Here is a 24,236-nt window from a genome sequence, read left to right as displayed (position 1 = left end):
GCAGGTTCTTTCTTTTGGCCTAACAGTCCTAAGCCGCAGATTTGAGTTTCAAGCTGATGCATTTGCCAAGAAACTTGGGAAGGCTAAAGACTTGTATTCTGCTTTAATCAAACTAAATAAGGATAACTTGGGATTCCCTGTTTCTGACTGGCTGTTTTCAATGTGGCATTATTCTCATCCACCACTACTAGAGAGACTTCAAGCTTTGAAAAATTCAAAACAAGACTGAGTTGCCCAGGGTCTGCGACGGAAGACATTTCTGATTATTTTTGTCCTGGCAGCATGTTCCAGCTCTTGATGTTTTTAAACTTTTTTTTTTTAAGAAAAATATTAAGTACAGAAAAGCCAAGATTTAAATACATTTAATATCTCATTTCAAAAATGATTTTAATAATCCCATTTCTTAAAGAAAACACTGGATGAAATTTTGTGGCTTAATGTTTTTAAAGTCATAGTTTTATCTTCAAAATCTGATTTACCATCACTTGTAAAATTATTTGAGAAAATACAGAGCTTGTTTTATTTACACATTTATATGGACTCTGCATATAAGGTGTTTTGGGGCATATGTTTAAAGGAGGGACACCACCTCCGAGTCCTCTCTATAAGGCAGAAACAGTGGTCCCAAATCGTTGTGCTCATACCTAAGTTGAGACTTATTTTTACTTCCATGCTATTATGATTTAACCTGGCCAATCAGTGTTTTAAATAAGGAAGAAGGTTAATAATTGGTAAGGCTGATGTTATTTAAATGAAAGTAGTTAAAAACATGCTCGCTGTTCTACCGAATTTCTCTGTTCCTTCTCTTGCCTACACATGTTCAGGAGTTTCTAATAGTGTTTTGAAATTAGAAATTATGTGTAGAATGTTTTAAATCGTTGGGTTTTGCTTTTGTTTTTAAGAAAATCTCAGTCTTCATCTTTCCTTCCGCCTGGTAGGTGTGATCCCATTAGGGGTAAACTAGTATTTTTCAAAACATTCAGCTTTTTCTCATTCATACTCTTTTATTCAATAAATAGTGCATTCTTTCACTGAGCAGAAATTGCCATGTTAACAGGTTTTGCTATTTTTAAAGTGGCAGAATGTGGAAAGAAGAAGAAATGACATTTTAAGAGATGTAAGGGTGAAATACTGATGATTCTCTTATGATATTACAGGAAAAAATATAGTTTTCTATCTCTTTCAAGGACGGAAGAGTTTGTTTTTATTTTTGTAATTTTTATCAATAACTCATAAGTACTATTTAATCAGGCCTGATTCCATTTTTGAAAATTACAGTTCTTGATACGCAGATAAATTTTACTTTCAAAACAAATGTCATGAAAAATTTCTTTTCCAGTTTCGAAGCTGCATGTTTGACTGCTTCAAATCTCTGTCCACTTTCTGAGTGAGAACTGACTTTGTGCCCAGAGCTCCCACTCACTGGTGATGTTTACCTTCTGGGCATTTATTCCAAAGTGGGATCAACTGTGCACCTTTAGTCTGTCCAGAAAGTCTTTTGCTCAGCTAATATTTGGGTGATGTCTTTTCCCTGGAAATATAACAAAAATAAAGATCTAGTTTAGTACTGCATTATTTATTTTCCTAAGGCTAAAGAGGAACAGTCCTATGATTTTATCCAGCATCCTTCTTCTGTGAATTCACGCTGTGAAAACTGCCTTTCCTTCCTTCTGTGCCTTTATATACAAATTTCAGTTCTGCACAAGTGAAGCATTAAAAATTGCCAATGTAGATGGACGTACTTTGTCGTTAATTTGACAAAATTTGTGTGTCGTTTGTTGCCTAGATGTATGTTTATTACCGTAGAGGAACTGGGTGCTAGTACCTAAGAGTAGTGTGAAGAAATGGCCCTAGTGCTGAGTAACGTCAGCACCATCACCAGGCCTCGCTCACAGAGTCTTCTTCAGTGCCTTCCTCCTGCTGCGCTCCAGAGCCTCACCAGTTCTTGCTGATGTTTCCTCGGAAGCTTCGTTCGGAACCATTCCTTCTCCGTTTTCATAACCTCAGATTGTCTTGGGCCTGTCTGGTCTGCTCCAGATGCGTCTTTGGTCTTCCTTACATGTGGCAGCTGTAATTACGTTTTTAATATGTGATTGTTTTGACCTAGTCACCTGCAGTTTATGGATGACAGAGGCATAGGGATGGCCAGAGGATGATGGTAGGTTCCTGAGGTACTGACCAATCAGAGGAAGGAGTAGAGAGGCCAACCAAGGAGGGAAAGAAGTGGCCCTCTGCACCCTAATACTCGGCAGATATGCAGGGGCAGAATCAAGTAGATCAAGGCCTCAGGTAAAATGGCATGACCTCAGCAGGGTTGATCTCTGAAGCTAAGGTGGTGTCCCTGTTGTGTATATACACTGCCTTTATCTGTCTTGGCCCTTTGCTGAAATCTGACAGCTACTAGTAAATTCTACCTCTGTTTAGGATAGGAGCAGAATTCCTGGCATTACTTCAATGATTTTGGTACTGGTGATAGTCCCAGCTTGCCCTTTACCTTTTTTTTTTTTTTTTAATAATTTTATTTATTTATTTTTTCTCCCAAAGCCCCAGTAGATAGTTGTATGTCATAGCTGCACATCCTTCTAGTTGCTGTATGTGGGACGCGGCCTCAGCATGGCCGGAGAAGCGGTGCGTCGGTGCACGCCCGGGATCCGAACCCGGGCCACCAGCAGCGGAGCTCATGCACTTAACCGCTAAGCCACGGGGCCAGCCCTGCCCTTTACTTTTATATTCTCGTTGTCACCCCTAATCTTTTATGTAGTCTTCCCCTCCCTGAGGAAGCCTTCTTCCACTTGGTCTTTTTCATCAGTCCTTTGGTTTCTTTGTACATATATGCTTTCTGTAGCTTTGGCTGTTTTGAGTGTTCTGTCATTAGCAGAAAGCTTACTAAGTACCACTTGAGGGCCCTAGGTTCTATCCTAAGTACTATACAAAGAAAATTACAGAGGACTTGTATCCACAAACTTCTGATTCAAGATGACAATGATGTGAGCGAGTAACTTGTGTGTGTCAGGCTAAGTACAGTTTGGTGGGAAGACAGAAATAATCCACAGTGGAATGGTATAGCCCTATTCAGACAATATGGATAGGGAAACCTCTGGCTCGTCTCCTATTCTCCAGGATGGTTTCCAGGGAGGAGAATTTCCTAAACCATTTGACCAGAGACATGTTTTCTAATAACCTGTGAAACCAGGACTCCCACACCCAGTGAGCAGGATGAAGCCAGCACCTCAGGTAGCAGCCTCTGCCTTCTGCTCACAGCACCCCTCTGGCTCTCTGGATGACAGCTGATGAGCAGGGAAGGGATAACTTAAGGTTAAGATCCAGGGCTCTAGAGTGCAGCACACCACTTACCAGTAAGACCTTGGGTAAGAAACTTGACCGAGCCTTCATTTCTTCATTTGTTATTAGTTAGCAAATATCGAGCCCCCACTCCGCACCAAGGTCTGCTCTAGGGGCTGGGGAATTCACTAGTAAATAAACGATAGAAGAATCCCTCACCTCATGGAGTTTACACTTCTAGTGTGGGGAGATAGACAATCAAAATATATAAAATGGATATTAAATGGTGATACATATCTTGGAGAAAAAGGAGGGCCTGAGGCGACTGTGTGGGGGGAGGGTGGGTGTTGCAATTTTAAACAGAGTGGTCATAAAAAGGCATCATGTAAGGTAATGTTTGAACAAAGACCTGAAGGAAGTGAGTGGGGGATCTAAGCAGGTGTTTGGGGGAAGAACATTTCAGGAAGAGGGATCAGCAGGTGTAAAGGCCTTGAAGTTGGAGCAAGTCTGGTAAAGGCCAGAGTGGCTGGGATGGGGTGTGCTGGGAGGAAGTGGTGAGAGAATGTCAGGTAAGGATGAGCTGGATTTTACAGGGCCTTGTAGGCCGTTGTAAGAACTCAGGCTTTTCCTAGAGTGCACTGGAAGCCATTGGAGGGCCAAGAAGTGACATGATCTAATCTAAAATCAAGAAACTTAGGTCACCCTTGCTGCTATGTTGAGCAAGGGTGCAAGAAGGGGACTAGTTGGGGGGGTCTCACAATACTTCCGGCAAGAAATAAAAACGGTGCTAGTCTGGAGTGGTAATCAGGGAGGTCGTGAGAAGTGATTAGATTCTGGAAATACTTTGAAAGCTGAGCTAACGGGATTTGCTGATGGATCAGATGTGGGTGCAAGAAAAGAAGTGGAGTAGAGGATGACCAGCATATTTAGCTTAAGCAACTGCAAGGACAGAGTTGCCAGTAACTGAGATGGGGTAGCGGGGAGGAAAGGGGGGGATTTTGGAGGGGCAGATCATTGAAGCATTTTGGACGTGTTAAAATTGAGATATCTATTAGACATCTAAGGAGAGATGTTGAGTAGGCAGCTGGATAAATGAATTAAGGGGAGTGGTCTGGGTTAGCGATGTATAGATGAAATTTAAAGCCCTGCAACTGAGTGAGGTCACAAGAGGAGTGAGAGAAAAAGATGTGGTCCAAGGACCAAGCCGTGTGGCATTTCGACCTTCAGATACTGGGGAGATGAGAAACCAGCAAAGGAATCCGAGAAGGACGGAGTGGTAAGCTAGAAGCCAAATTAGACAACTTTTATTCCCAAAAAAGGGAGCAAAAATATGGGATGGTAGCTGTAGGTGTAGGCAGAAGTGGGTTTGAGAGAGAGATTTTATTTTTTAACATGAATGGGGATAACCCTTGCTTTACAGGGCTGTTGTAAGGGTGGAATGAGATAGCATTTACAGTACCTGATGATAATAAGAGCTCAAGAACTGGTTAATAAGAACAGTTAATGATATTACTAATTCACCGCGATTGCTATGATGTAAATAAGCAGAAAAACAAAAGTGCTTAAGCCAGTTGGCAGTTGGGGTGAGGAGAGGCTTGCCAGAGGACATGATCAGGTTTTGAAAAGGAGTAGGCGTCAGCTAGACAATGAAGGGCAACAGGGTGGTATTCCAGGGAACAAGGTACGAAACATTAGAACATTGGGCATTTTAGGAATTGCAAGAAGTTAGGAGTGAGAAATGAGGCTGGAGAGGAAGATGGGCCAGGTCTTAAGAGGCTTGCATGCCTTAATAAGCTTATGGATATTTCCTGAATAATATAATCATTAATTTAGCTAATATACATTAAGTTCCTGCTAAATACCATACATTATTGTAGGCTCTGAGGGTATAGCACAGTGAATAGGACAAAATCTCTTGCCTTTAGGAAGCTTACATTCTAGTTGGGGAGACAAAGAACAATACTTGTGGAATGAATAAATATTTGCTAAACAAATGAGTGAAAAGGAGAGACCAACAGCGATGGAGAAGAATTTGTGATAAGGAGTGAAGGCAGGAGGAGTTAAAGATGATGCAGGTACAGGCCTGGGTACCTGGTCGTTGGTAGAACTAGTCACTGAGATAGGGTACCCTGAAGGAACAGGTTGGGCAGGTGAGTGACGTCAATTTTGACTTCAGTTTTGGACAGGTTGAGTTTGAGGGGCTCACCAGGGTATTGCAAAGGGGGCAGAGGACACATTTCTCCTCGTCCACCTAGAGCTGGATCCACGTGAGTTTAGTTGATTGTGACCTCAGGAACAGTGTGACAGAGGCCCAATAACCAAGGCAAGTGGCTATGGGTCCTATTACCAATGGACGCCTTGCTTTAGGGATAAGAAACACACCTGCCATTTATCCTGCGAGTATTTCTGCCCCTACCAGGATCCTTCCGAGCAGCCTCTCCACTGCTGCTCCACTGTTCTTACCAGTGCTAAGCTGGCAATGAGCTTCATCCACTTCTAAGCCCACCCAGTGCCACCATATTGATACCCACTTCAGAACTTGCCAAAATGACCAGCAGCCAACTTGAGACAAACCAGGGCTCTGGCTGAAAGCCCCTTTCACTGTTGATTTTTTGGTTGCATGGGTTGGACGCTGGCCATCTAGCTGGAAGATTAGTGGTTTGCTAAATTACTTGAAACAAAATCCCATCATCCAGACTCCTGGAGCCCTGCCAGGGGCAGGTTTGGGCCTCTGAGTCCTCACGGGCTGCGTTCTGGAGGAGAAGCTGCAGAACCTCCGGGAAGGGGCTGGGCTGTCGTGCTATGATACTCTTTCTGTTAGGCTTCCTAAATCCCCTTTTTCCTAATTGCAAAGAGGGGAGTTGAGTTCCTACTTCACTTTTGTTGCACTAGATTTTTGTCTCCCAAGGTTCAGTTGTCGAGGGGCAGGTCCCCATTCTTGGCAGTGGAAGGAAGAACCTGGATGCTCTGTGCCATCTTGGAAGACGTCTCAGCCACACAAGCTGAGACCAGGTCCCTTCCTTCCTGTCTGATGATTGGTGGGGGTCTTCTCTGAGCATCCTGAGCATTTCATTCATTTACTTAATAACTTTATTAAGCACCTGCTATGTGCCAGGCACTGTTTTGGGTTTTGTTTTTGAAACTTTCTTTTATTTATTTTTGTATCTTCTCAAATGATTTTTTCATATTTACATATATATGATTTTTATTTTTTAAATTTTCTTTGGTGAAAACATTTAAGTTCTACCCTCTTAGCGAATTTCAGTACAGTACAGTATTATGAACTATAGTCACTGTGTTAGACCTTAGATCCTTACCACGTACTGTTTCACATGCTGGGGAATGGAGCAGCAAATGAGACCAAAGTTTCTGTGCTTATGGAGCTTATATTGTTGTATATGTTGTATGTTGAGTAATGATAAATGCTAAGGAGAAATAATAAAGCACAAGAGGGGTACCTGGAATATTGGGGTGGGGATGAAAATGTCACTTGAGTAAAGACATGAAGCAAGGTCGCTGGCCGTGATATTTTGGGGAAGAGCATTCCAAGCAGGGGGCACATGTGTATGGCACAGCATGTTTGAGGAGCAGTGCGGGGGCTGGTGTGGCTGGAGTGGAATGTACCAAGGTCCAGGCATGGACATGAGGTCAGAGAGGCTTATGGGAGACGCGTAGGTCACAGTAAGGACATGGGTTTTTCCTGAGTGAAATGTATCCACCAAAAAGTCTGGGAAAGGCTGCCAGTTACTGGTCCTTAGGAATAAGCCCCCTCAAATGCCTGAGTCATAAGGAATGAAGTGTAACACTGCATAGGATTTGTAAATCATCTTTCAGTAGTAATTGAAGTCCTCCAGTGGACCTAGTCTCAGGGAAAGTCGCAGAGAGGGACAAGGAGAGAGCCCACGGCCAGTGCATGAGGAAACCTCAAGGAGTAGACTGGCTCTCTACGCCCAAGGTTTCAGGCACTAGAATAAGTAAAGTGACTGGCCTAGGGAAGGGGGAACCCCCTCCCCACCAGGTATGAAATGCCTGAGAGCCTGCTCAGGGCGACACTTCAGCTGCCTCCTGCATCCTGTTCCCCTCCTCCCCTGAGCCCTAGATTCTCTGCCACAGCAGCAGTAGGGCCTTGTAGGGGAGCTGGGATGCTGTGAGTCAGGATTTGCCAAAGCACTGAGGGCGAAGTCAGGGCCACCCCACCTTGTTTTTCCAGTCCCTCAATTGGGGTAAGAGGGCTGAAATGTCACCAGGGTGTGTGGGGGGAGGGACAGGAAAGGGAGGAGTGAGAGTGGGCTAGTGACGGGACTTATCTGCCCCTAGTGACGGGAGTTCTCTGCCCCTGTGGCTGGAGGAGGAGAAGGGCATCCCAGGTTAGGTGGGGACTTAGAGCCAAGTTTAGAGTGACGTGTAGGAGGGCCCAGGCATCAGCAAATGCTCGGACCTCAGGCTGGAGTCCTGTGGCTCCAGGAGGGGCTGGGGCCAGCAGAATCTTCATTTGAAGGAACAAACGCCCAAATCAATAATGGAGCAAAGGGATTGGTGACTCCCTGAATTTCAAAAGCTCCTATCTTTGCATGGGTCAGATGTACCTGCCACGCCCTTCCCTGCTTGGAGCAGCCTTGCTGGCCTACAAAGCTATGAGGCTGGAAGCCCCCAGGGGTACACATCAGTTATGACTTCCCTGTAGTGAAAGTGGTGTGGATGAATGTCCCTTTTGCTCTCATCACCCAGGTCCATTATCTGTTTTTCTCAGGAGCCTGGGAACCCCTGGAAGGCAAGAGCCAAGTCTTCCAATCTTTGAGTACCGGCTCCTGCCCCAGGGCCAGCATACAGTGGGTGCTGAAACTCACAGAGGGCTTCCTATGTGCCAGGCCCTGGCAAGACACTGGGTGGGCTCTACTGGGATCCATAGGACATGACTGAGTCCCTGCCACAGTTGTACAAAAACCCGGAAGGGATTTGCCCAGAATTACACAGGTCACCATGCTGACTTGACCCCCAGGTTCTTCCCACAGATGTTCCTCAAACATGCCATGCCATCCTAATGCTTACAATTCAGGATGTGCCCAGGTAGTGGGTACCCCACCCACTACCCTCCCCTTCTGGAGCCCCCAACTATCCTGCCAGGCAATGGAGGGGCGGCGACAACCTCCCACTCCCAAATCATGAGAAATTAAGCCCAACAACTCACATCCTGGTTTATACCCCAGTTGGGGGCTTTTATTTACAGAAAGGCCTGGGTGGCTCTAGGGGGGTGGTGGAAGACGGTAATGCCAGAAAGAGAAGGGAGATGGGTGTTTAAATACTCAGATGGGAGGGAAGTAGTGGGGCTGGCTTAAGGACAGCCACCTCAGGGTAGTCACCCAGCAGCAGTCACCCAGCAAGTCCAGGGGGTGGAAACGGGATCAGGAACTGGCAGAGACCTTAGTCCACGTGCCCCGAGGACAAGAAGGCCAGTGGAGCATGGCACAGACTAAAGAGACGTTTGTTTGGTAACATCTAAGTGGTGCTCCAGGAGGGAAACCCACCCCATCCTCTTTGGAGCTTGGACTCTCCAGTGACACTTGCCCTGTCTGTCGGCCTCACCTTTTCACTTCGATGCCCTCCCTTCCCTTCCCCCATGTTACAGAATTTCTTTTTCCTCAGGACTCCCAGGTCCCAGATAGAAGGTGCTGGGAAAGCTGGTTTCCTGGGCTGAGGGATGCGGTGCATGTCCACCCAGAGGGGACCTGGTCCTTTCCGCCCAGGATGCCCGCCGGGCTCTGTTCCTGGCCTGATGTTCAAGGCCCCTTGATGGATCCAGGCTCCGTGAGGCGTGCAGAGGCGTAGGCTGAGGCTCCGAGGCAGGCTGCAGGCTCACAGAAGCCTGGCAGCCCCACGGGGCCTGGCAGACCAGGTCGGCCTGCCTCTCCAGGGGCGCCTGGGGACCCTCGATCTCCATCCTTGCCATTGATTGCCTGGCCAGGCCGGCCAGGGAGTCCTGTGAAAGGGAGAAGGTCAAAACATGAAGGCTTCCTGTCTCAACTCTAGAATTCTTAAGTCCCATTTTTCAGGTGGAGAAAATGAGGCCAAGGACACCACAGGAAGAAGGGACGCTGCCCCAGAGACAGGCTCTGCGAGTCACATGTGATTGTCCATTACTCCCAGCTTCCCATCAGTGAGTCTTGGGAGCAAATGTCCCTTCGTTTGGTGCAGATTTTGGTGCAACCAGGAAATGCTCAGAATCCCAGCTGTCCAGTTCCTGGCCAGACTCCACCCAGAGGCTCCTGGGTGCTCCACGGGGGTGCAAGAGCTGGACATGTGGGACTGAGTTCACTGAGCATGAGGCCTCCACGGAAGAGACCCAGTTGTCTGTGGGTCATTCCCGGAGCTGAGGGACAGAACTGCAGCTGTGCAGGGCCAAGGTCTTACCTGGGATCCCGGGGGGCCCAGGCATCCCAGGATGCCCACGTCCTACATCTCCCTGGTCACCCTTCTCTCCACGTTTTCCTGCAGAGAAAGAAGGAAGCCTTTAGTTTTTCAGAACTGGTAAATGTGTTTTCTACTTTGGTTGCTATTTAATTTCTATTTCACACATAGCAAGTATTCCTGTTTTGTGCTGGTTTATAATAGGGGAAAGTTGGAATGACTGCAGAACTGGTTAAATAAAGGAAGGTCCAGACAAAAGATGGAAGGTTATACAGCCGATAAAGTTCATGACAGGAAAGTGTCTAATAATAACAATAGCTGTGGGCCGGCCCTGTGGCTTGGTGGTTAAGTGCGCGCGCTGCAATGCTGGTGGCCCGGGTTCGGATCCCGGGTGCGCATCGAGGCACCACTTCTCCGTCCATCCTGAGGCCGAGTCCCACATACAGCAACTAGAAGGATGTGCAGCTATGACATACAACTATCTACTGGGGCTTTGGGGGGAAAAAATAAAATAAATAAAATCTTTATAAAAAAAAAAAATAACAATAGCTGGCATTTACTCTGTGCCAACTCCATGTAAATTACCTCTAAATATAATCTGCACAATGACAACGCTATGAGGCTGCTGCTATTAATATCCCCCTTTTACAGATGATAAATCTAAGGCCCAGGGAGATTATCAGTAACTTGTTCAAGGTCCACAAGAGAAAGTGGCCGAGTCTGGATTGATAATCGTTTTGCGACTCTTGAGCCCGCCTACTTTGCTAATCTGCCTCCCCACTTCTAGAGACATGGGAAGATGTTTGTGGGGTACCACTAAGTAAATTAAAAAAAAAAAATCCACGTTATAAAATAGTACATTCATTTCCATCAATTTGCTACTGAGAAAGCAAGCCCAGGAGTTCTAAAAAATTTGGCTGAGGGAATGGGGGAAGTGCCTGTACCTCATCCCGGGGAGGGGAATGATGAAAGAAAACAGGAGGCTGGGCAATCAGCAGGCACAACCGAGACCCCTGGGGTTGGCGGAGGCCAAATCCCCAGCCTCCTGCCCCACCCCCACCCCAGAACAGCACTCACCCTTGGGCCCGGTGTTGCCAATCTGACCCACGGCTCCCACGATGCCAGGAATGCCCCGAGGGCCAGGATGCCCATGGAGTCCCTGCTTGCCTGGGTATCCAGGAGGCCCAGGGGGTCCTGGGGGACCCACCATGCCAGTTGCACCTAGGGCCTCCCGCTTGGCACTCACAGCCACCTCTGCCAGTTGCTCTGAAGGGAAGAAGGGAGGGAGAGAGAGAGAGAGAAGTATTTGAGATGGGTGTGATCTCAGTCAAATGGGAAGGCAGAGCATCCTGATGGCCCCCGGCCCCTAGGTGTGCAGACAATTCGCATGTTGGGAAGTCGAAGGTCTGGAGAGGGCAGGGATGTATGGAAGGTCCCCAGCTCCTTGGAGGCAGAGCTGGAAGGAGCACCCAGGACTCCAGGCTCTCTGGCAAGGCCACTGGAGAGGCTCCTGAAGGGTGGCCATGCCCTGACATTGACTATGAGGAGGGGTTGCCAGCCCTCCCCTCACCTTGCAGCATCTTCAGCACCACGTCCACGATGTGCTGGTCACTGGCATCTCGGCCCTGAAAGCAGAGAAGGCCTTTCAGGAAGAAGTCCCCCGCTGCCAGGGCTGACTGCTCCTGTGCCCTATGACTCCCTCCTGCTCCCATTTTCTCACCGGAAGTATTTTCACCATCTGACTGAAATCCCTCCTGCTGCACCCACACTCGTCTTCTCTGATCTGGAGCTTGGACCCAGCCTCAGAGAAGCCAGCAGTTCTGGGAACTCCCAGCCTTAGGGGGATAAGCAGCACTCCGAAGAGATTTCCTACCCAGGAGACTCTCCCTCGCCCGGGGACCAACTCACCGCCACGCCCTGTCTCCCGGGCTGTCCCGGCATGCCGCGATCTCCAGCCAGTCCTCGAGGGCCGGGGGGCCCAGGGTAGCCCTGCACTCCTGGGGCGCCCGCATCCCCATTGGGGCCCGGGTAGCCGGGTTCTCCGCGGACTCCTTGCTGCCAGGAGCGGGGTGGGTGCAGAGCAGCGGTGAGAGGACTCACGGGCCGGAGCGGGAGGGTGTCCGGGATGGGGTGGGGGTCGAGGGGGTGGGCGCGTGGGCCTGGAGAGGGAAGGGGGGCGGGGATGGCGGGAGAGGAGGAGAGCGGCGTCGCGGGGGCAGGACTCACCTGTCCCTTGGGCCCCGGCTCGCCAGACTCGCCCTGCAGCACAAAGAAGCGGGGTCATGAGGAGGTGAGGCCCCCGCGCCCGCCCGCCCACCGCCTCCCCGACCGCCCCGCGCAGCCCGCTCACCTTCTCGCCTTTCTCTCCTGGAAGGCCGGCCACCCCCGGGTCGCCCTGCAAATTGAGAACAACGGGTCAGAGCAGCGGTGGAGCTGCCGCGCGGAGGCTGTGACACCCTCCCCTCCATCCCCCCCAGCCCATCCCCCCCAGCCCCACCGCGACGCCCCGGGCGCCCCGAGGGCAGGGCAGCGGCGGCGCTGTACTCACCACTCCACCACGGGGGCCGGTCTTCCCCGGGGAGCCCTGCAGAAAGCGGGAGGTCGCGGGCTTGGTGAGTTCCCCTCTCCAGGGAGGGCTGGGTCCACAGGGCCCCCCCCACCCCGGCTCCCGGCCACACCCTCCTCCGCAGCTCCGCCTCGCCCCCCAGGCTCCCCGCAAAGTAATTTTTGCGCGAGGATTTGGAGCATTCCAGCATCTAACAGCTCCACCGACCCCTCGCCCAGGGTCTCAGGGCTTCTTTCCCAGGTATTTTCCAGCCCCGTCTGGTACCTTGTCTCCCTTGATGCCTGGCAAGCCTTGGGGCCCTGGAATTCCGGGGGGCCCCTGTTCCCCCTTGGGGCCCTAAGGAGAAAAGAAACCAGAGGAGTAAATCAGGTGAGGTGCCCAGACACGCACCCCACCGCCCATCTCAGCCACCCTGCACTTACCTGCTGCCCTTGAGGGCCTGGCTGCCCCACTGGCCCCCTCTCACCCTGGTCACCCTGAAATGGAAAGAGAGGGTCAAACTCCGGCTATCAGCAGGGGCAGCCTCCCCCTGCCAGATCCTTGCCCCTGCATGGTCGGCTGCCCTCCACTCCTGCTGTCACCAGCATGGAGGCCCTTCACTCCACTTCACAGACCAGCAAACTCAGACCTTGGCTGGGGAGGCCTCACACAGGCTGGTGGGACTGGGCAGATGCTGGGTCCAGCAGTGCCAGCTGCTGCAAAGGCCCCCAGGGAGGGGCCACTGTGCCAGGCACTTACCTTCTGCCCTACGATGCCCCGAGGACCGATTTCTCCTTGAGGCCCTGGTTCTCCCTGGTGGACAGAGAAATTGGGGTAAGCAGTAGTTCTGGTGGATCCCTCCCTTCCACACCTGGCCAACCCCTACCCACCCTGGGGCTCAGCTAATCTGCTTCATCAGGGAAGGCTTCCCTCACCCCTGTTCTTTCCTTTGGGTCCCCATACTTTCCCTTCCTAGGACTCACCACAATTGTAATTAGCCATCATGTGATCATTTATTTAATGTCTGTCTTTTCCAAAAGCGGTAAGCTCCATGTGAGTAGGAGACTATCTTCTCAGTGTCTAGCACAGTTGCAATATTTGGTGAATGTTTATGGAATGAATGAATGACCGCCTGCTGGATTCTCAGCCCCAGTCAGCTTGGCCATCTGGGGAGGTCACACCCCGGGGCAGAACCAGTCCTCACCCTCACTGCATTATACGTAGGGAAACAGGGGTCCAGAGAGGAGAAGGGAGCTTCCCTGGGTCAGTAGGCGTGGCAGAGCCCTGGCTGGCACCCAGGGCATCCTCAGGCTAGGGCTCCACCCCACCGTCTCACTCAGGCCCCATACGCTGAACGCAGGGTCATCAGGCTTGGGGAGCCAAAGCAAGAGCCCTTGTGTCAGAGGAGGGGGCACTTACCTCCTTCCCAGGGGGACCAGAGAATCCAGGGGGGCCTTGCTGGCCTGGCTCACCCTGCAGGAAAACACAGTTCTAAGGTCAGTCTGGGTAGCCCAGTCAGGCTTTGGCCTTGGAGAAGCCCCAGTGAACTCTAGACAGCCTCTAGATCCAGATGAGTTGGGGAGGGGAGAAGTGTTCTTGGTCAGGTCCTCTGGACACCACTGATCTTCCTGTGTTTGTTTCTCCTCTGGATTTGGAGCCACGCCATCCTGTCTCCACTGAGCAAGGATGAGGGGTGGGGTGAGGGCGTGGCAAGAGGGAGGTGGTTAGGCCCAAGGGACTTGTGTCCAGGCTGAGTCGCTGAGCCTGGGGTGAGGCCTGGGTCTTGCAGTCTTTAAGCCATGCCCCTGATCCCTGCCCCCAGGCTCCCTTGCCCAGATGAAGCCCAATCTGCGCCCAGCTTGGGGTCACCTCACCTTGTCTCCAGGGCCTCCTTTTGTCCCGGGCTGGCCCGGCACACCCTGGAGAAAGAAGCCGACATCAGTTTCCGCCCTGGCATGGGGGAGCCCCATGCACCTGCTGTGCTGCTTCCCATCCCCAAGCCAGATCCTCCGCTGCCTGTGGGAGCTGAACAGCAGCAGGCCCAGCCACGGCATCATAAACTGGACTGGTGGGAGAGGACGGGGTACAGAGGGGCCTGCCTACCAGGGTCCGTGGTCCATAGGGAGAAGAGGAGCACACTTATGTGCTCACAGGCACATGTGAGTGCATACAGGAACACAGTCTACACATGGGCATGTTAGCAGACCTTGGCCTCAGTACCCCCAACTGGGGGGTGGTGGGGTTCTCATGGACTGGAGCCCAGAAAGTGTGGGATGGAGGTGGGCCTGAAGGGTGAGAAGGCACAGAGAGACGGGGAAGAACATTCCAAGCAGAGGGACCAGCAAAGGCCTGAGGTAGAAAAACGGAGGCAGTGTTGAGAAGGGAGAGGACGTGAAGGGGCAGCAGCTGATGCGGCAGGAGGGGTAGCTGGGGTCAGATTATGGTAGTCCTTGGAAGCTAAGATGAGCTGTGAGGACAAGGATTGTAGCTGGCCTGGTCATAAGTGTCTCCCTGCCACCCAGTGTACCTCGGGTACTCAGTAACTCTTTATGAATGACTGGACAGAATGAGTTTTCCCTGGAGACACCATGGAAGGTGCTTTAGGAGGGAAATGATCAGATTCTACTTAGCCAACAAGGAGGATTAGAATGGCTAAAGAGAAGGCTGGAGCAATTGTCCAAATGATGAGGCCTAAGCCAGGCCAGAGGCCACAGAGGTAGTGGTGAGGCCTGGGCCGGGAGAGGCACAAGGACTAAAGCAGGAGCCCTGGGCATGTGGATTTCAAGCTCATCAGCCACTCATGCCACCATGGGGAGGTGAGCAACAGAGCCTGGCCTCTCTGAGGAGAAGCAGCTTACCGTGGGGCGGCCCCCGGGGCTCCACCCCATACTCACCGCGAGGCCCTGGTGGCCTGGGTTTCCTGGCCGCCCCGCCTGACCTGCACTGCCCTGGAGAGACAGAAAACCAGAGGCACAAATGAGAGCACCAGCTACGGAAGTCCATGGCTTCCACCCAAGTGCAGGCCGGGAAACTGAGGCCCTGCCTGAGGCAAGAAGGAATATGCCAGTGACACACCTGAGGATCCCAGGCTCCTAGGCCTCCAGGATCAGTGTGATAGGACTCAGGGCCTGAGCTGGGAAGCGCCCTGACCCCTGCCCCAATCCCACCAGCAGTCCCCATTCCTACCTTCACGCCAGGTGTGCCTGGAGTCCCATCCTTGCCGTCGATGCCCGGGGGACCCTGCTCAGGAGGAAAGTTGTAGGGAGACACAATGGAGAGATGCCTGGGGTCAGGCCACTCACCCATGTCCCTCTATGACAGCTGCAGTGTGCAGGTAGGAAGTGAGTCTGGTCATCTTGAGGAGACCCACTAGCCAACTAGGGGAGGGGAGTAGAGGTGGGAGGGGGATTTCAGGGGATGGACCACAGTCCTTCCCTTGTGTGGGTGAGAAGAGTCCCAGATTGCTGCAAGCTTCCCATGACTTCTACATCATCACCCCATTTACAGGTGAAAAAACTAAGGCGTAGAAAGAGGGCATTTCCTGAAGCGACAGAGCCAGCCTGCCTGCAGCAGAGTTCAGTCTAGAATCCCAGGATCTTTGTCCTCTCAGGGCTTGGAGAGCTGACTGGACCCTGCCCTCTGTCCAGGTGGGCCTGGGCCACTTACGGTTGCTCCCTTCGGGCCTGTTATTCCCTGGGGTCCTCGAACACCTTGACTGCCCTGCAAGTAGACAGAGATGAGGTCACCTTCAGGATGCTGAACACTGTCTGGCTGTTCGGAGAGGGGAACAGCTGAGAACAGTGACCTCTGGGTCTCAGGGGCCCTCTGGCACAGGCCACGCTGAGCAGGGGCTGGAGGAGAGGGGCCTGGGAGAGCTCTTTCTGCCCTGGACCCAGCGGGAGGGAGTAGAGGTCAGCGCCAAGCAGGACTGGGCTGGGCAGATGCAGCGACAGGACAGGGGAGGGCGCCACACTCACTGAGGCCCCAGCAGGGCCCTGAGCGACGCATGTGGGAAGAAACACAGCAACCAAATGCGGGCGTGGACTTGGTTTGTGTCTCAATTTGAACAAGAACCTTGAAAAGACATTTTTCAGATAATTGGGAAAAATTTAATGCAGACTGGTTATTTGATGATATTAGGGAATAACTGAAAATTTTGTTGGTATGATGATACTGTGATTAGGTGAGAATAAGTCCTTATTTTTGAGATACATACAGAATTATTTAGGGGTGAAATGACATGATGTTAAGGATTTGCTTGAAAATATCAGAGCAAAGCAAGAACAAAGAGAGAAGGAGGGAGAAAAGGGCATGGATGAGGTGAGTATGGCAAAATGTTAATTTGGGGAGATGGGTGTATGGGGGTGCATTTATCATTCTCGTTACTTTTGTGTATGTTTAAAAACTTGCAAAATAAAAAACTTTAAAAAATAGCTTACTTTCTGCTCAATTTTTCTGTAAACTCAAAACTGCTGGAAAGAAATATTCTATTGTTTTAAAAAAAAGAGTTAAGAGAACTGGGATCTGGACCAAATCCCATTAGCCCCATGGCTGATTTGCTGGAATTTCATTGTCTGGCCCCAGTGACGGTGGGACTGGAGTCTCTGAATTTGATCAGCAACAGGCTGGGCTTCAAGGAGTGGGGGCTGAGCGGGGCTGAGTGGGCTCTAGGCATGGGCGCTTCTCCCCCGCACCAGTCACGCACACGCACAGATGCACAGAGTAACACTTGCTCAGACACGTGCACGCGCGCACACACACACACCAGCCTTGGGTGGAGCTGAGTCCTGCCCGGTACTTCGGAGGGGCGCTGACTGGACACGGGGTGCCTGAGGACTCACCACGTCGCCCTTCTCCCCAGCTCGGCCTGGTGGCCCCCGCGGACCTTCCTCACCCTGGCAAGAAAGACAAACAGGAATCCGGGTTACATGGGCTCAGGGGGAGCCACACCCCCTCTGCAGCCCCAGGAGCTCTAGCCTGGAGGAGGTGTGAGTGGGGAGGTGAGCAGAAGCAGACTTACCGGGGACCCGGCGGCGCCAATGGAGCCCACCATGCCTTTGTACCCACGAGGACCCTGGGGAGAGGTAGGGGTTGTGGTCAGTCCTGGCTGGACCCCAGAGGGCTGGTCATGCCAACTTTTGCAGGACACCCCCAGATCACTTACTGTCTCTCCTTTGGGTCCCTCCATGCCTGGGTAGCCCCTGACGCCCTGGGGACCCTATTGAGACAGAAGAATGACAGTGATGGCAATTACAAGACCCACTTCATGATTCCTTCCCTGACCCCCACCCCTAATTTTCACAATGCCCCTCTGGGGCAGGCAGCAGAGTCCCTATCTCACAGATGAGACATTGAGGCTCATAGATGGGGAGGGACTTGCTAGGGTCACTCAAAGGGACAGTGGCAGAACCTGGGCCTCAGCCAAGTCTTCCGGCTGACAGCCTTGGTTCCTGTCCCCCAATTTCTAATAGTCAGCCTCAGGCACCCTCTCCCTACCCAGAGACACACCAGCTGGGCACAGGCGTCTTTTTTACAAGTTAGAGGCCAGGGCAGGGAAATGACTCTACTGAGGTCTCCCAAGACGAGGAGAGCAGGGTCCTGGGAGGAGTGTTCCTTACCTGCGGTCCAGGGATGCCTTGCTCTCCAGAGGCACCCACATCGCCCTTAGGACCCTAACGGACAGGAATGACTGATCAGACAGGCAGGCAGATGGAGAGACAAATACACAGACAATCAAAGATACCACCCCTTCCCAGCAAAATCAGACAGGAAGGACCCCTAGAACCCACACGGTCTCATGTGACAGATGGATGGGGGAAATGGAGGCCCAGCAAGGAGTAGGGACTTGCCCAGAGACACATTAACCTAAGAACATAGGCCTCCTGCCTCAAGGCTCAGTCCCCAGAGACCCACTGTGGAAGGGGAAGGGATGATGAAGGGCGGAGGCCTCTGTAGGGCCCTCTCCACATACCCCCTCCCACGGCCCGCAACCCTCACACTCACCGGCTTCCCCTGGCGGCCGGAATCTCCCAGAGCCCCGCGTTTGCCAGGATGCCCCTGAAGCAAAGGGGAGAGCAGAGTGTGAGGTCCTTTCCCAACCACCTGCCCCGCCCCGCAAGACTCGGGCCACGCGCTCACCTTCACTCCCTGCAATCCTGGGGGGCCTTTAGCTCCCGCTGGACAGTTGGTTGGACACTGAAAAGAACATCCCGCAGGGCTCTGTGGTCACTGGCCTGCCCCAGGCCAACTTGGCAGTGTTTCCCCATTTGCCCACTCCCGAAGGCTCCTCCCACCCCACCTGGCCGCACCTCTGCCCAGCCCCTCCCCATCTCCCTCTGACCCTATCTCCCTGACCGAAACTATCTCCACGCCCGCCCCGTCTCCAGCCGACCCGCCCCTTCCCCGCATGAGCGCCGCCCCAGGCCCCGCCTCTCACCAGGAAATCCGCGCTGCCTTCCAGGCCCGCGATGGTTCCGGGGCGGCCCTGAGAGGAGATGTATGGAGATGGAGCCTTACCCAAACCTTCCCCACCCCAAGCTTGCGCCAAGGACACTTGTCCTTCCCCATGTGGGAGGTCTGAGGACGCTTACCGGTTTCCCAGGGGGGCCTGGGGGCCCTGATGGTCCCTCTGGTCCAGGATCCCCCTGGAAGCAAGAGAGGCCCAACTTATACCTGTCCAGCCCCCCCCAGGTCACCTTTGTCCCCTCCTCCAGTTCCTGCAACTGCCCTGTCCACCCTGCCCTCCAGGTCACCTCCTGAGATCTGGGCTCTTGGGAAGATCAATGGCCCCAGCCCTGGGCCTCCCTGAAAGACCTACAACAGGGTGGGCTTAGCAGAGGGGCTTCTGCCCCAGACCTGGAGGAGCTCCCTGGTGGCCAGAAGCCGGCCCAGGAACTCCTGAAGAGACACTCAACTTGCCAGCTTGGAGGCAGAGGGCAGGAGATAGAGTGAGCAGAGGGGTGGCTGGGGCTCACCTTGGGGCCTGTGATTCCAATCTCACCAGGGAGCCCAACAGGTCCAGGTGGTCCCTAGGAACAGAGATGTCACTGGCCAGGATGCCTTGGAAGGTTAGACCACCCTACACAAAGGTAGGAATGGGCACCCAAAGCCCCCTTCCCCACTTTTACTTTGCAACCAACCCCAGAGAGACTGACAGATTAAGGCTTTAAGGGCCAGAGAACCCCAGAGCCAGTGGATAGGCCCAGAGTGGGCTGGCCCAGAGTTCTCTGGCAAGTCTGCCCATTCCTGACACCATCACAGCATGCTGGGTCCTCCCCATGATGGCCAGTCCCCTGGAGGCCCTTCTGCATCCTCCTTCCCTGGGAGTCCCAGGGACCCTGCCTCATCCCTGATGACTCACAGGAGGTCCAGCGAAGCCAGGGCCCTGGAACAAAAGGAAAGATTAGGTTCATGGCTCCTTCTGCAAGTCCCCCCTACCCACCAAGGGTCCCTCGAAGCCCTTATGGGTTCTACTCACCGGCAGACCCGGGGGACCTGGGAGCCCAGGCTGGCCCTGCAAGAACATTGGGAGAGGCTCAGAGGCTGGGGTCTCCTGGATCCCTGCTCCTCTCTACCACAGCCCCTCCCAAACTCTGGCCCTACATTGCCCATGCTGGCCAGTCCCCAGCAGGCCATTTACCTTGACTCCAGGGATCCCCATGGGGCCAGGCTCCCCCTTGGCTCCAGTTAGACCCTGGGGAAGAAAGAGAAGGAACATCAGCAAGGAACAAACCTGCTCCCTGACCCATGGGGCAGGGCAGATCTGGAGGGCTCTCCTGGGTGGGCCCAGGCTGCCTTTCATCCTGAAGGCCTAGGGGCCTCAACACCTCACTCTCCCTCCCGCCCTGTGCCCACAGTAACCCTGGGAGGCAGGCAGGCAGAACAATTATCTTCTTTTGAAACATGAGAAACCAAGGCCCAAAGATTTGTCAGCCCAGGCCTCACGCCTCTCAGTTTAGGAGTCTAGAAGACCTAGACACGGGTCTGGATTGGCTATTTTCTTGATGTCTGCCCTTGGCAACTTTTTCTGAGACTTAGTCTTCTCATCTGCAAAATGGGTTAATAATCATGCTTACCTCTCTGGGGGGATGTGAAAACTGATGTGAAAGGCAACAGGCTTTGTAATCTTTACAGGGTGTGAACGAGTTAGAGGGGCCCTGGTGGCTGGTCACAGCCCTGGTGGGCACCTCTTGAGCCAGCAAGGCAAAGGCAACTCATGGGGGCCTCTTCTTCCTCCCGTGTTTCAGTGACTGACCCAAGTGTATCCTCAATCAGATGACTGTCCCAATGCCCCTGGCTGTATCCAGGAGCCTGTGACCTTGGGGCCCCTGGGAACTCTGTGGTATCAGCCAAATAATGTTGCTTTCCTGAGTTGCACCTGGGGCTGCCAGGGGGTGGGGAGGGGAAGGGAAGAGGAGTGCATAAGGACAGGACCACCCAGAGTATTCAGTCCGATACCTGGAGACTAAATCCTGGTTGCTGCAGAAGAATAGAACCCCTCTCTACACCCTCATCTGCCCGTGATCCAAAGCTCTCAGGTGGGCGTGGGGTTCCAGTGAGGTCACAAGTCATATGAAAGTGAGAGGGGCTCACAGCTGTACAGTCTCTATCCTGCTGCCCCGCTCTGAAGAGAAGAGCAGGGAAGATGCCAGCACCGGGCTCTGGAAGCCAGTGGGTGGAGCCTTCACCTGCTCCACCCCACATTCAGGTACTTACATCGGTCCCGGGCTTCCCGTCTGGCCCATCTGGCCCCGCTTGGCCAGGATCTCCCTTAGGTCCCTTGAAAACAGAGGTGAGGTAGATATTAGCCAGAGAAGGGCAAGAACTGGAAGGGTCAAAGGTCAAAGAGGAAAAAGCACTCACCGGAGGGCCAGCTTTCCCAGGGGGCCCCTTGTCACCCTGCAAGATACAAGTTGGTGAGACAGCACGCTATGGCTCATGCTACCCGCAATGGGCTCACGCAGGCCCTGGCTGGCTGGTCCCACAGGCTCCTCTCCTCACTCTCTTCTCTTCTGTCCTGGGTCTCCTCAGCCTTGTACTTTTTAGTAAAATAGCTCCCTTTCCCTCAAAAAAAACCTCATAGGTGAATTGAGACCAACCCCAGCCAGGCCGGAGAGGGTGATATCAACATGCAGGTGGGTTTTAGACATGCTGATGCTGGGAAGGTGACTGTTATGAGACCTGTAAATGGGGTTTGGGCTCCATGTTACCTCGGAGAGCTGCTGCGTCTTGGATTGGGGCAAGCGTGGGAAGAAAGCTGGGGCTTTTGGAAAACCATGAAGGGGAGATGAGTGAAGTGGGCAGCGGCTCTCTTCTGAATTGGGGTCAGGAAAACAAAAGGGGCAAGGACCAAGCGGACCTTTGAAGGGGACAGATTCAATCTGTTCCCAAGGAGGGAAGGACCTCTTTCCTCGGTGACAAAGGACTCTTGGTGGAGGACAGGCGGGGCCTGTGGAGTCACATTCAGCCCCAGAGTGAGCATTGGGAATGGGGTGGTAAGGTTGGTGCCTGCAGTACCCCTCGTTGTGCCCTGGCATTTCAGAGCCTACAGCAGCCAGAAGGCTGGCGGGAGCCCAGAGCCCTGTATTTGGAGGGTGGGGGCACCAAGTTGAATAGAAGTCTGTCCAGAGGGGTAAACATGGAGCTGACCTCCTGGGGGAGCCTCCAGAATGAGGTATTTAACCTTCATCATGCTAGGAGAGCAGGGAACAAGCCCAGCTGGTTCTAAATCCGGGAGAAAAATGCAAAGGGAAGAGACAGGAGTCTGGCCCCAGCTGGTCAGTGGTCTTGCCCAAACTACGCTGAAGAAGCATCTAGACGTGCCAGGGGGCAGGGCGAGGGGTTAAGGCATCTCCAACTCGAAAAAGAAGGGAGAGGAGGGGAGGGGGATAAGGAATCGCTGTGAGCTGCGGCGGCAGACGGAACAGCAGCTCCTTGTCCGCGTGCAGCTATAACGGGATCTGCATCTCTGGGCTGGTTTGAGGTTTTTGCAGAACAAACGGGTCCCTTGTGCAGGCCGGCGCCGCCTACTGGCAACGAGGGGCACTGCATCTCCAGACACCAACCTCACCACCCCCCATTCCCAATGCTCACAAAGTTCCCCTTTGTCCGCAGCCTCCCTCCCTCTCCGGTCCCAGGTTAGAGACTCACGTCGATGCCGTCGGATCCAGGCACTCCTGGCGGCCCCGGGGGTCCCGAGGGCCCCGGCTCTCCTGGCGGACCTCTCTGAAAACACACACAGGGGTGCAGCCCTCAGTGCAGGGAGCTGGGCGTCCCGGGGGTGCACCTCCCCTGGGAAAGGGAGCCCCGCAGGGAGCCGGGAACTCCCGTCTATTGAGAACCTACTGTGTAGCAGAAACGGTGTACATTACCTATATGATCTTATGGAATGCTCAAAACTGTGAGGCGGATACTATTACGATCCCCAGTTTGCAATTGAGGAAACAGGCTCAGAAAGATTAAGGGGTCCATGATCACAGAGAGTAAGTGGTGGAGCCGGGATTCCGTCCTAAGTCTGACCGACTCCTGCCACTGTACCACGTCGTCCTTGCGCTGCCGTGGTGGGGAATAGATGGAGATGGCTCCAATCAACCACAGATGGCAGGCACGGTGGTGCCTAGCGGGCAGTTGGCCCTCAATGAATGGTTGCTCGTATTATGTTTAGATGAACAATGAGTATAGACGGTGAGTAGTTACCCCTTCCTCTCCCCCTGGTGCGGGTAAAACCCGAAGAGAAAGTCGGGGAGGCGCAGCGGGGTGCGTAGGGAGAGGAAGCCTGTTCTCTCCTACCACTCAGAGCACCCCTCTCCCAGCACTGCTCCTCCGTTCACCCTTGGGTGGCCCTCTTTTGGGGGCCAGCCCTGACCCAGGAGGGACGTGCGCGCGCCAGGTGCCCGCGCCCTCCCCAGGCTGGCGCCCGGCAGGCGAGCTGCGAACCGCTCTGGGCACTAGACGGCGCCCCGGCCCTGCCCCGCCGCGCCCGCGTCCCGTTAGGCCCGCAGCCCCCGCCGGCCATCGGAAGTGAGACGCAGGCCCGCGGGCCCCGCCGAGAGGCACCCGCGGGGCGAGAGCGGCGTCTGGCTGGAGCCGGCGCCCCCTGCGAGGCGGCGGGGGCGGAGGCTCCGGAGCCCCGTGAATGGGCACCATTGTCTCCTCCGCCACCTGGGCTCTCCGGGCTGCCAGGACCCGGCGCCAGCTCCTGCCCCGCGCTGCCTGTCCCGGGCAGGGCCGAGCATCTCGGGACAGGGTCCCTCTGGCTCCCCGGCTCATCCACCTCCTTTCACGGTGCGGGGATGTGCCCCATATGTGCGCCTACCGAGGGGACTTGCGCCGCAGCACTGTTCGAAGCGGCCCCTCGGTCTAGAGAGTGTCAGCAGAGGGTAGGGGACAGGCAGAGCCCTTCACCAGACTCCTGGACCTGAAACCCGGACCCCAGACCCCGCACCCCGGACCCCGGCGCGGGAGTGGACGCGGGACTTACGATCTGCGCCAGGGCGAGCCCGAGCACCTGGAGGAGAACAAGGAGGCTGCGGGGACCGGCCGCAGCGGCCATGGCGGGCGACGGGTTCGAGGAGGACGGTGCCCGGGTCCCACGCACGCACCGACGGCTGAGGCTCCGGGCGGGCGGCGCTGGCTGCTCCCTGTCCCGGCGCGCCTGGCCTCCTGAATATGCGGGGGGCGGGGCGGGGGCCCGCGGGGTCTGTCACCTGAGAGGACCGGGGGAGGGAGGCCGGCGCCCTGCGCCCGGCTCCGCCCCGCTCGGTCCAGCCGCCAGTGCCCACCCTCCATCCTCGCCCCGGCCTTCTCGGAGGCCCCGGCAAGGTAATGCGAGGAGAGGCCGGGCTGCAGGACCGAGACCATGGTCCTGTTTTTCTGTCAGGAAGTAGAGGGCCGTCGGAGCCCTCCTCCAGCCTGAACTCCAGGACCCAGCACCTTCCCCCTGACCCGCAGCCCTCGCGCCCGTCACTTGCCGCACGTCCTCAGCCTATTCTGTCTGCAAGCCCGG

The 24,236-nt window shown here is 53.9% G+C and overlaps 2 protein-coding genes across 3 annotated transcripts in view; one reads left to right on the top strand and one right to left on the bottom strand.

Moving 5' to 3' along the window:
- The window catches only part of ZMPSTE24 (zinc metallopeptidase STE24), a 47,128-nt gene extending 45,391 nt beyond the window's left edge, over nucleotides 1–1,737 (top strand). The window contains exon 10 of the mRNA XM_004426014.3: nucleotides 5–1,737. Within this exon, the coding sequence (XP_004426071.1) occupies nucleotides 5–229 (225 nt within the window). The 3' untranslated portion in view covers nucleotides 230–1,737. The remainder of the gene's footprint in view (nucleotides 1–4) is intronic.
- Nucleotides 1,738–8,473: 6,736 nt separating this feature from the next.
- COL9A2 (collagen type IX alpha 2 chain) lies at nucleotides 8,474–23,873 on the bottom strand. Of its 2 annotated transcripts, XM_004426015.3 has the most exons (32): nucleotides 23,712–23,872; nucleotides 22,382–22,456; nucleotides 21,095–21,130; nucleotides 20,948–21,010; nucleotides 19,872–19,925; nucleotides 19,710–19,745; nucleotides 19,593–19,616; nucleotides 19,207–19,260; nucleotides 18,823–18,876; nucleotides 18,669–18,716; nucleotides 18,371–18,427; nucleotides 18,236–18,289; nucleotides 17,851–17,904; nucleotides 17,397–17,450; nucleotides 17,253–17,306; nucleotides 17,074–17,127; nucleotides 15,899–15,952; nucleotides 15,419–15,472; nucleotides 15,127–15,180; nucleotides 14,107–14,151; nucleotides 13,652–13,705; nucleotides 12,992–13,045; nucleotides 12,676–12,729; nucleotides 12,518–12,589; nucleotides 12,236–12,271; nucleotides 12,038–12,082; nucleotides 11,914–11,946; nucleotides 11,596–11,742; nucleotides 11,258–11,312; nucleotides 10,765–10,953; nucleotides 9,691–9,768; nucleotides 8,474–9,259 (listed from the first exon to the last, which is right to left on the bottom strand). In XM_004426015.3, exons 1-32 carry the CDS (start codon nucleotides 23,781–23,783, stop codon nucleotides 9,060–9,062), a joined length of 2,067 nt encoding a protein of 688 aa, XP_004426072.2. In that variant the 5' UTR covers nucleotides 23,784–23,872; the 3' UTR covers nucleotides 8,474–9,059. The 2 variants fall into 2 exon arrangements, with proteins under 2 accessions (XP_004426072.2, XP_087302331.1); XM_087446205.1 differs by lacking the exon at nucleotides 11,596–11,742 and having other exon boundaries at nucleotides 23,712–23,873.
- Nucleotides 23,874–24,236: the final 363 nt, after the last annotated feature.

This window comes from Ceratotherium simum, chromosome 22 (assembly GCF_057802395.1).
Source record: "Ceratotherium simum simum isolate JZ-2026a chromosome 22, ASM5780239v1, whole genome shotgun sequence".
In the NCBI taxonomy this organism is placed as follows: Eukaryota; Metazoa; Chordata; class Mammalia; order Perissodactyla; family Rhinocerotidae; genus Ceratotherium; species Ceratotherium simum.
This window is presented reverse-complemented; position numbering and strand designations above follow the sequence as displayed.

Excerpts from the sequence above, each read along its gene's own strand:
- COL9A2 (XM_004426015.3), bottom strand. The coding sequence starts at position 23,783 with ATGGCCGCTGCGGCCGGTCCCCGCAGCCTCCTTGTTCTCCTCCAGGTG. Across the intron at positions 19,746-19,871 it reads TGGGGATCCCTGGAGTCAAG|GGCCAGCCTGGGCTCCCAGG; the intron begins GTAAATGGCCTG and ends ATGTTCTTGCAG. Across the intron at positions 13,046-13,651 it reads CTGGTCCCCCTGGGAAGGAG|GGAGAACCAGGGCCTCAAGG; the intron begins GTAAGTGCCCCC and ends TCTGTCCACCAG.